The sequence below is a fragment of the Phocoena phocoena genome, chromosome 1 (genome assembly GCF_963924675.1).
Source record: "Phocoena phocoena chromosome 1, mPhoPho1.1, whole genome shotgun sequence".
NCBI lineage: Eukaryota > Metazoa > Chordata > Mammalia > Artiodactyla > Phocoenidae > Phocoena > Phocoena phocoena.
In genome coordinates, this window is record NC_089219.1 from 38,832,775 (window position 1) to 38,843,488 (window position 10,714).

At 55.8% G+C, this 10,714-nt stretch overlaps 1 protein-coding gene across 1 annotated transcript; it reads right to left on the reverse strand.

Moving 5' to 3' along the window:
• Nucleotides 1-3,005: 3,005 nt before the first annotated feature.
• On the reverse strand, nucleotides 3,006-10,066 carry TAL1 (TAL bHLH transcription factor 1, erythroid differentiation factor). Its single transcript, XM_065891552.1, has 3 exons — nucleotides 9,630-10,066; nucleotides 8,219-8,313; nucleotides 3,006-4,533 (listed from the first exon to the last, which is right to left on the reverse strand). The coding sequence occupies exons 1-3, from the start codon at nucleotides 10,064-10,066 to the stop codon at nucleotides 4,079-4,081; spliced, it is 987 nt and encodes a 328-aa protein (XP_065747624.1). The 3' UTR covers nucleotides 3,006-4,078.
• Between the last annotated feature and the right edge of the window lie 648 nt (nucleotides 10,067-10,714).

The window sequence follows — 10,714 nt, forward strand, 5'->3', positions numbered from 1 at the left end:
GCACCCCCGGAACAGGGGCGGCCAAGATCAGAGCCTGGCAGGATGAGCAAGGCTCACCCCAAAAGAGCCAAAGTTATCTGTGGGCCCCTTGAGCTCCCCCTTTGGCACATCTTCTTCCCTTAATACTAACCACCTTCTAACCTACTATACAATCAACATATTCATATGACTGTGTGTGTCTGTGGGTTACCGTCTCCCTCCTAGAATTTAAGCGACACAGAAATAGGGATCTTGGTTTTCTTCACTGCTAGATCCTAGTAACCTAGAACAATACCTGGCCCAATAGGGGCTCAATAAATATTTGCTAAATGAACAAAAGAAAGAAGGATTGGTACTTCGTTGGAAGTGCCTACCTGACCTACTGAGGTTTCCGAAGATCCAACAGTCTGCATGCAGAGGCCTCACCGGCATCCACAGTCCCTGCCTCCGAACGGCGGCTCTCTGCCTGAGCCTCCACTCACTGCTCCCAAAGCCTCAGCCTCTGTCGCTGAGCCCCACGTAAGACCCGCACCCCCAATCCTCAAGAGCAGCCTCCATTGAGTCACTGGGGAGCCTGGGACCATTCTCTGGTGAGAACTTAATCTGTCCTGAACCTATGATAAAAGCCACTGCCCCAGCCACGGAGCTGAACCCGACACGCAGAGAAGACTCTCCGGCCCGAGGCCCCGTGCCCGAAGTGTGCGTGCACAGCACTGAGAAGAGGCCCCCCTCCGTGAGGCCTGGCAGAGGGAAAAGAACAGAAACCCTAAGGGGAGAGCCTCAGGGTAGAAGGTGGGAGCCCACCCCGGGAGAACCCATTTCAGGGGAGACAGGTTCGTGCCACGCCTTTCCTTTAATGTCCCAACTCTCAGTCCTAGGGGTGCAACACGCAAGCACAGAGTCTAGGTCCCTTTGTAAAACTTTTATTTAGAAATCTTCCCAATATATCCTTATATATATACACACATCATCACCACATGGGTTTTGTCGCTAAAGAGTCACACGCCCACAGTGTTGGCCTCTGGGCTGTACAAAGGTCAAGGTACCTGGAGCGGTTACTCCTCTTCTGCAGAAAAATGCAGAGACCAACGCAATGCATCACGTACAGTACAACATTGACGGAAAGTGCTGGGCCCGCCCGCAGGAACGATGCGCTATGTACATGGGCTGGGGGGCAAGCCTTCGGCGGGGGCCACGTACCATTGACATCACAAGTACGACACGACCACCCCCAAAGGCCGAGACAGTTGTCGGCTGACTACCGATGCTGTGCCCTTTGTTTTGCTTTCGGAAAAGGATAAAGGTTGTACCATCTTGTCGTTTGCCACTACAAATAAAAGAAAACGAATTTGTCTTAAAAGACGTGATTCCCTCCAGTCATTAACAATCATCTTTGTCCTCCTCATGTTTTCTTTACATTTTTTCCTTTTTGTACAGGTATTATTCTTGGATGGAGAATGTTCATGGGTGAAGAGGAGGCAGAGGAAGGAGAAGAGTATGGTGGGGGGAGGTGCTGGAAAGGAAAGTGAAAATTATGGATCTTTTCTAGTACTTAACAAAGACACGAAGCTTTGCCCACCCCTACCCAGGCCTGTCTCGGGTAGCTGTAGTACTTTTTACATATTCTGCCTCTGTTCCCATCTCTCTTTTCTAGTCTCCCTCCTGTGCCTTGCTTTGGAATGAGACTGAAATGAGGTCAATCTGGAGAGATAAGGATAACCTAGATAACTCAGGATAAAGTGGTTTAGAACCTAAATTACCCAAATGCTATGCAGACAGGCAGACTGGCCCACTGCCTAGGTCCCGGACTCAGGGTGGGAAACCCCACTGCAGGAATGATAGTGGGGGACAGAGTTCCGTACGGTCTCAAAATGCTTCTACTTTCACGATTCCATTCAGTCCACACCACAGCCCTAGGAGACAGGCCAAGCTAGCGTATTTATGAGAAATTGACTTTCAGAGAGAGAACTTTTCCTGGTCACACTGCAAGTCTGAGAGAAGAGGAAGCCAGTAGCTGGAGTTCCTCAAAGAACGTGTGATCCATCTCCTAAAACCCATCCACCTATGCTCACCGTGGCCACTTTTCACTCCCAGGTCAAATTAACCCACCGGAAGCAAACACAGCCTTAGGACCTAGAACAGGTGCTCCATCTTTAGACAGATGGGATTTTTCACAGGAGCTTCCAAGTATCAGAAAGGAACGAATCCTAATGTTCATCAAAATATGACTGGGGGGGGGGGCGCTGAAATGGGACAGAGAGAGCGCTACAAGGGTTAACCATGTTGCTCCCACCCCCACAAACTGGACCTCTCCTCGCACAACTTAAAAGGAAGGGGAGGAGAGCAGGGATCATTCCCCATGGACATGTGGCTGTCCCCAAGGTCCTGCCATGGCGAAGGCGAGCCACCAGGCTGGAGCCCATAAGGTGTGAGCGCCTTTCCCGACAGCCGCAGCGATGGTTCCTCAATGTTTGCTATGGACGGGGCAAAGTCTGAGCATTGTTTCCCCTCTGACCTCAAAGGCAGAGCCTGGTCAGAGCCGGCTGGGGTGACTTGAGGGCACAGTGACAGGTATGTAGGACTCGTGTGCAGTTTGTTCCAGGGGCTTGGGATGTGGGTCACAGGCAGGCGTCGCCTTAAGAAAACCATGTCCCACCATCTGGATCGACACGGGAGATCAATGAGGGGGCAGCAGTCCACTCTACAAAAGGATTCTCCACTTTACCAAGGGACTCATGGCAGTATTTCTTTAAAAGGTGAAGATAAGGATTTGATTTACAAAAATGTCATGTACAGCTTCTGGAGGGGAGCACTCCTACCGCGTCACGCCAGCCTCCCATACACACCCTGGATGACCAAAATTTGTGCGCTCAGGGATGCCGAAGGTTCTGCTAAGTGAATGTCGATGTGTTTGGGTCTCCGCCAGGGCCTGGTCTCTCACTGGGCTCCCCAGGCCCCAGAAGTGGGGCTAGATCCTGGGTCATATCAAGACCTAGAGATCCCACAAATACCTGAAGTCAAGCAGAATCCCAAATGCCAGGAATTCATAGGACAGAGTTTGTTGTCGATTCAGTTTCAGGACCCAGACCAGACCACCAGCAAACAGACATCCTGCAGCAGGGAGGCCCCTCTGAGGAGCTAGGAGAACGCGACATGGGGCCACACGTCTACTCTCAGCACCAACACACACTGATCAGCACATTGGCATCTGCTCCCTGCATGAACAGCGGTGTCGCTGAGGACGCAGGCAGGTAGCTCTGAGGCACCACCGCGATTTGAAGCCCACTTGCCCCAAATAGCTCTTGCTCAATTTCACTCTCATCATTTCTCCTTTGTCTGCCTTCGAACAAAGCTCACAGGGCACGCTCACAGCCGCAGACTCAGTCCCCACAGCCACAAGGACGAGGAAGGCAAGTCTCAGTGGGGAGAAAGCAGAGCTTCGATCCCCAGGGCAAGGAGTAAGGGCTTCTGGGTTTCTGACCCTCTGGCCCAGCTAGTCGAGAGCAGGCTGTCCACTGGCTGTCTTCTTCAGCCAGGCCCTGAAGAAGGCACCTCGAGGCTTGAGACTCTCTGCAGCACTGGCAAGCTGGATGGACCAACAGGGGCCTGGGTGAAGATGGGGCTCAAGAAATGGGCAGCTATTGGGTACCTGTATATTTGGACAGTGTGGCCACAAAAGCCACCCCAGCGAGCTTGGGAGGGGCTAAAGGCGAGGCAGAGGCTGCCGGACACAGGAGAGAGCTGACAACCCCAGGTCTCAGCCAAGACAGGGCTCCCGTGCGCCAGGCCAAAAGCAACGCCACGCCAGCCTCTTACTTGAGAAGTCTTAGGGATGTGGAAAAGGGGGAAGACCGTGCCATCTTCATAAAAAGTACCTACCACTTTGCTCCATTTTTCTGTTCTCCTACTGAGGCAGGAAACAGGAAAGCCAGCCCCAGAGGCAGCTGGGACTTCCCACAGCTCAGACAACAAGGAAAGCTCATCAAAAGTCCATGCCCTGCTTCAGAGCTGCCCAATCCTCACCCCACCTGCCCTAAAGCCCATGGTGCCCGTGGCCTGAGGGCACCCTCCCGGCTGGTCCTGGGTGGCCCCAGACCCATCACCGAGGGCCGGCTCCATCCGCGGCGGGCAGCATGGCAGGATGGAGGCTGCGGGCCGTGTGCTTGGGTGCCGGCTCTTCCGTGTAGCTGTCCGGGCTGGCTGCCCCGTCCAGGGAGCTACCACAGCTGGAGTTCGGGGACAGCACGTCCTGCAGGAGTTCATCTGGAGGTGCAGCGCCCCCTCCGCCACCACCCCCTCCACCAGCCCCCACCGCAGGGTCCTTGCCGGGTTTGGCCCGCTGGCTGCCCTCCTCCTCCTGGTCATTGAGCAGCTTGGCCAGGAAGTTGATGTACTTCATGGCCAGGCGGAGGATCTCATTCTTGCTGAGCTTCTTGTCTGGGGGATGCGTGGGGATCAGCTTGCGGAGCTCAGCGAAGGCCCCGTTTACGTTCTGCTGCCGCCATCGCTCCCGGCTGTTGGTGAAGATGCGCCGTACGACTTTGGTGTGGGGACCTGGAGGTAGGAGGACAGGGGTTAGGACAGTGGGCCGGGGACGCCCCAGGGCGTCTTCCCCCAAGAGGAAGCGGAGAAGCCATCCACCTGGAAACTTGGGAAACCCAGAATGCCCTCTTTCCTTTTACTCAGAAAACTCTTTACTTGTCCTTCAAAACCCTGTTTATCGGTTTCCTCCTCTCTGAGAACTTCCCTCAACCCCACCAGACAGATCTAACCAACCACCATGGCCCTATGATCCTGTAATCTCTATCACTCTTGATCATCACTGTATGTTTCTATGTTTGTCCCCCTCTCTGAGCTGTGAGACATTTGAGGACAGGAACCATATATTATTCATTCATTCACTTGTGCTAAGAGGCCATATGGCACTAGTTAGAAAGATTAAACTCTGGAGCCAGACGTTCCAGGTTCAACTCCTGACTATTACTCCCTAGGTAGTAACTCTGGGCAAATTACCTGAACTCTCTGTGCCTTAGAATCATCACCTGTACAGTGGAGATAACACTAGTAACTCAAGTCATAAGATTGTCTTGTGAATCTAACAACTAATACAGTTAAAGTACTTAAGATGATACCTGGCTCTGACGAAACATTCAATAAGCGTTAGCTATTATTATCCATTCATCAGTTATTTCCTGACAACCGGCACCGTGCTCGGCATTAAGGAATAAAGGTGCACAGAGTCCCTGCCCGCGTGGAGCTTACATGTTAACGGGGATGACAGATGATGACCATCAGCAAACAAATACCAAACCAACGGGAAGCTGAACGGAAACGAAAGATGGAAAGGAGCGGCCATGTTTACCTGAGGTGGTTGGGGACAGCCTTGTGGAGGAGGTGACATCTATAAGGGAAGAGCTTAAGGCCGAAGAAGAGCCAGCCAGACACAGGAAGGGAAGTTGGAAGGGCATGTGCACGTGCCCTGAGCTGGAAAATGGCTGAAGCCAGCCCGGAGAGATTAGTGTGGGTAAGATCAGAGTAGCCTGAGTCCAGATCCCATAGGGCCCTGCGGTAAGATGTAGGGATTTTATTCTAAGGGTGATGGAAGCACAGAGTAGGTAGGAGCTCAATAAATATTTGCTGACCAACTGATCATGCTGGCAGGTACGGAATGGAGGAGAGAGCAGAGAGTGGTGGGGAAATGACTTACACTGCAGGCTCTCTCCCCCAGGAGAGGAGTGGAGAGACAGCCATGCACAGGCATGGCCTGAGGCTCTAGGCAGGCGTCGGAGGGCTGCCTCCGTCTCCCCGTGTCTACAGTGCACTGATCACAGACTAGAACAGTATTCACTAGCGCTCATGTACTAAGACTTGCAGAGCAGGGGCAGACACCAGTGTGCATGTATTGAGCATCTACGGTATACAAAGCACTGCACTAAATGTCCAAGCGTGACCTGGGATTCCCAAAGCCAGGAAAGGCAGAGGAGCGCCCCGCTAGTGCTCTCAGGCTCCTGGGCTGAGGCGGCCGCTTCCTTCCGCAACCCTGAGGCACAGAGCCAGCTCCTGGCAGTCCTCAGGAAGCTCTGAGCACTGAAGGAACTGCCAGTACTGGGATGGTTGCTTGCCCTCTTCTGATGACCCTGGAACCGGATCTCAGAACGTGGAAAGCTGGGTAGGAGAGAAGACATCACCTAAGACCCATTGCTCATTTCACAGCTAGGGAGACGGCGGCCAGGATGGAGGCAGACCTTGCCTCTGCAACCCAGCTCATCCACGCCGACACTTCCCGCTTAATCATCTCTTACACATACACACACCAGTCTTACACACACACACACACATACACACACCATGTTTCCCCCAGGGAGAATCACTCATCCTCTGCCCACAGTGCCTCAGAAGCTATCTTTCCAAACTCCAGCAGGCCCCAGCCCAGCTGACTCTTTGCCAACGGCCAGACCCAGGCTGGGAAAAACACAGCACACCTGCTGGGCAGTCCCACCCTGGGCGCCTCAGAGGAAATAACTTGCTGTTCTCTGGCCTCCAGGACAGACAGAGGGGAGTCCCTCAGCTGTGCCACCAGGAGGACCACTGCTCTGTGGCTGAAGCTGGCTGATCTTGAGGGAGCTCCTAGGTGGGGAGAGAGGCATTATGGCCGCTGTCACAACTAGAGCTACACAGACTCCAGAAGCCGTGCCTACCCCAAGCCAGGCCCTAAAAGCACTTTACCCCACTGCGCTCCTTCAACAACCTGTGAGAAAGCTATTATTCTCCCTACGTTACAAATGAGAAAACGGTGGCCCAGAAAAGTTCAGCAACAGGAATGCACGTCGAGTCCTGGCTTTAGACCTTGTGTTAGCTCCACTTTTATGGACTCTTTTCGGTTAAATCTCTGCTTTCAAAATCCTGTGGGCATATCCTGCACCCCTCCACCCTTCCCTTCACCTCCATTTCTGTCTATTCCTCTCTGGTCCTTTCCAGAGAACCACCCACCTCTCCACACCTTCCTCTTTCCTGAGTCTGTACCTCCCTCCATGTCCTCTGTCTCATGCTGGCAGGGCACAGAGTAGGTGCTTGGTAAATATTGGCATCATTCATGGGTAATCGCCTCTCTACACTCCTGCACTCCCCCCAAACCCTCACTCCTTGCCCCTTCCTCTGTGCCTGATTTCTGTCGTCTCTGACCTTTGTAGAAAATGCCTCTTCCCTGGGGAACTTCAGGGCTGGTCTTGCCTACTTCCTGTTTGGTACACCCACCTCCTGTCTCTAACCTAGCAGCACTGACACTCCAACACCCTTCCCTCCCGGCCCTACACCCCTGTGCCCCAGGCTGGCTGGATCTCTTGAGATCTGTTCCTTGTCCAGATGCTAGCTTGCCTCCTCTCCAGAACACCACAGTGGGATCCCCTCCAGAAGCCCCAGCTCAATATACATCCCTCCCACCAGCAGCTTGCAGAAATCCCAGTCTGGCTCCAAGGCCTCTGGTGTGCACCAGGAGCTCCAGGAAGTCCCTCGGCTCTGAAGAGCCTGCTCTCCTGCCCCCTGGTGCTGGGCCCCTTCTACTACATCTAGTCAACCTTGGGAAGAGGGAGGGGGTCCTCCAAATTTCCCACTCATCCAACTCCTTCCCCCAAGTTCGGGGCCAAAGACTACTCAGGTAGTTCACATTAAAAATGCTGAGGCCTTTGGGGTCGTAGGGAGGGAGGGAGCAGGGTAGAATCTATGATGTCAGGAAGGGAACACCGAGTCTCAGCTCAGGGTGTGGAAAAGGGGACAAGAGGGCCCCACTCTGCAGGGACCTGGGACAAGACCCTTAAAGGTGCAATTCCAGGCAGGGAGAAGACTTCAGATTCCAAAAAGGACTTGGGAGGAGATACAGAGAATCCCTGGAGGTTGGTACTTAGAAACACTGTGTGTTTCTGCCCTCCCGGGGGATCCTTACCAACTATAGGAATGGAGCTAGAGTGGGGACTACAATTGACCGTGGAGGTTTGGGCTAAGTGCCACAGTGTGTCCTCACTCCCATGCACTCTCTTCCCAGGACCATGGTAAACCCCCAGCCCCACCCATGACCTCCCCTAGTCCCAGGTCAACAGGGCGAGGACTTCAACAGCTTCTCTTGGCTCCAAGAAAGCTGCCCATCTATGTGAGACACCTAGGGAGTAGTCCCCGATGATCCCTCCTTCAGGGTTCTAACACCTTGAGGGAGTGAGTACACAAGTGGGGCGGGGGGTTGACTCACCATCAGTAATCTCCATCTCATAAGGGGAGGGTCTCCTCTTCACTCGGTTGTTGGTGGCAAACATAGGGAAGGCATCTGGCTCCCCAAAGAACCCACTGTGGGAGGGAGCAGGCAGATCACAAGATCACATGTGGGTGGAGGGGAGAGAGGGGCTCCATACAGATCCTCCCCACATGTTCTTGAGCCCCCGCCCCAAAAAACAAGGGCAACCCTGGTCCCTTCACATCGGAACTGGGGATAGAAGAAGCAAGAAACACACACACACACACACACCACACCCCCAGCCTCTCTCTGTGGTGAGACAAACAAAGGGAGGGTGGCCACACACCCCTACACACACACACTCAGACACACACAAACACACATACACAGAATTAATGGTGAACACAGGAAGCAAACACAAAAATGAACATACACCCCCCACATACAAGCGCACAATCCATAGGCACCTCCACTCCCAAACAGGTGCTCACACAGGCAGACACGGCCTTCACACCTGGCAGTGTGCAATTCCTGCACCACATAAGGGCACCCTGTCCCTTACCCACAACTTCACCCCACCTTCACTCCAGCCCCATGGGGCCCAAGGACAGACAACAGACAGGAAACCCTGACTCAGCCCCACTGACATGCCCCCCCATTACCCACTCGACTCTCCGTAGCTTCTTCCTCCAGTGTCCCACAGACTCACCGACTGCCCCCCACTGTCTCTCCCTGCCTCATCTTCCTGTCCCCACCCCAACCGTGTCTCCTGCTCTCCACCACCTCAGTGGCCCCAGCAGGGAAATGGATACCCTCACACCAAAGGGAGCACAGGTCCTGGCCAGAGATCGCAGCTAGGGGCAGAGGAGCTCAGGAGAGGAGAGAGGGATCTATTCCCCAGGCGGTCCCTGGCAGGGAGTTTCGGAGGAGGGAGCCCTCTTGCAAGCATCCTCAGATGCACATCTCTTACCTGTCCACCGAGGGCTGCAGCTTCCAGAAGAATTTCACAGCGGAGCGCATTCAGACACATTCCTTCCTGGTACTCACACTCAGACTCCTCCTGTCCACCCCACCACCACCACCACCACCAGGCAGCGCCCCGCGCTTCTGCTCACAGCCAGCCGCATGCCGGTACTCCCCCTCTTCTGCTTCCAAGCTCCCAGCACGCCGCGTTAACAAGACACCTGCACACCACCCCCCGCGTGCGCACACATACACACACACACTAGCAGAGGGCTCGTTCCTCACTTGCACGGGGGCTCCAGCCAAGACTTTTCCAACCCCGGGTGTAAAACGTCCCCCTCTCCCCCTCTCTTCGCGCGCTCAGCCGCACTGCCCCGCCGGGAGGAGGGCAGCCGGATCCCGACGTGCGGAAGAGGAGCCCCGGCGCCCATGCCTCCTGCCCACCCGCCCTCCCGCCGGCCCTGACCTGCCGAGAGAAGCCAGCGGCTGGCTGAGGCTGTAGAGCAGCGCGCGGCCGGGGGCGGCGGGGGCCGCCAGCGCGGGCGGGCTCAACTGCACCATGCGGCCGTCGCCGGGCAGCTCTGCGGGGGCCGAGGCGGGCGCGGGCCCAGGAGGTCTGCACAGCTCGGTGGTGGGTACCCGATGGCGCGCTTCGGCAGCCGCCGCGTCGCGGCCCTTTAAGTCTCGCGCGGCGCCGCCCCCACCGGCGGGGCCGCCCCCCGGGCCGCCGCCGCGCGCGCCCAGCTCGATGACCGGGGGCTCCGCCGGGGCCGCGCGGCTCGTCTCCTTGGCGACGCCGTTCAGCAGGACCAGGTGCGGGGGGGCCATGCGGGCCTCGGCCGCGTCCCGTCCGTCTAGCGGGGGGTCACTGCGTGCCGCCTCGCTCGGCGGACGCTCCGTCATCCTGCGGGCAGACAGACAAGCGGACACCCGCTCTGACCACCGCCCCCAGCCCATCCACGTGGGGTGGAATCGGAGCGGGGGGTGCGGGAGGGGGTAAAAGGCAGAGAGAAACTCACGCACCGAAACGTGAGAAGAGACGGACAAACCTAGCGCCACGTGGACACACACCCGCCCGCAGTGCTGGGGCAGGAGGGAAAGGGGGCCTCTGGTTTGGGAGAAGAGAAGAGGGTGCCCGGGAGACAGAGACTGAGGGCCAAAAGGACAGAGGTGGAGAAGGACGACAAAGACATTGGAAGAAAAGGAATACAACCAGCGAAAGAAAAACAGAGGCGGGGGGGGGGGGGGGGGAGGTGAAGGAGGAAGGAAATGTAGAAAGAGGCGAGAAAGAAATATCACCCCGTGCCCCTTCTCAGGCCGCAAGGGAAGAGGAGGGAACAAATCCCCGACCGTGTTCTTCCCGCCTCCCTTTTGGTTTTGGCGGGGAACCTGTCGCGCGCGGAGGTGGGGTGCTTTTCGAACCTCCCTTGCCTTTCAGCAATACCTGCCCCCAGCCTACCACCACACACATACACCCAGAAACCTGGTGGGGGTGTGTGTTCAAGAGGGATCAGAGCTGGCAGAGAATTACCCGGAGGAGCCAGCTCTCCC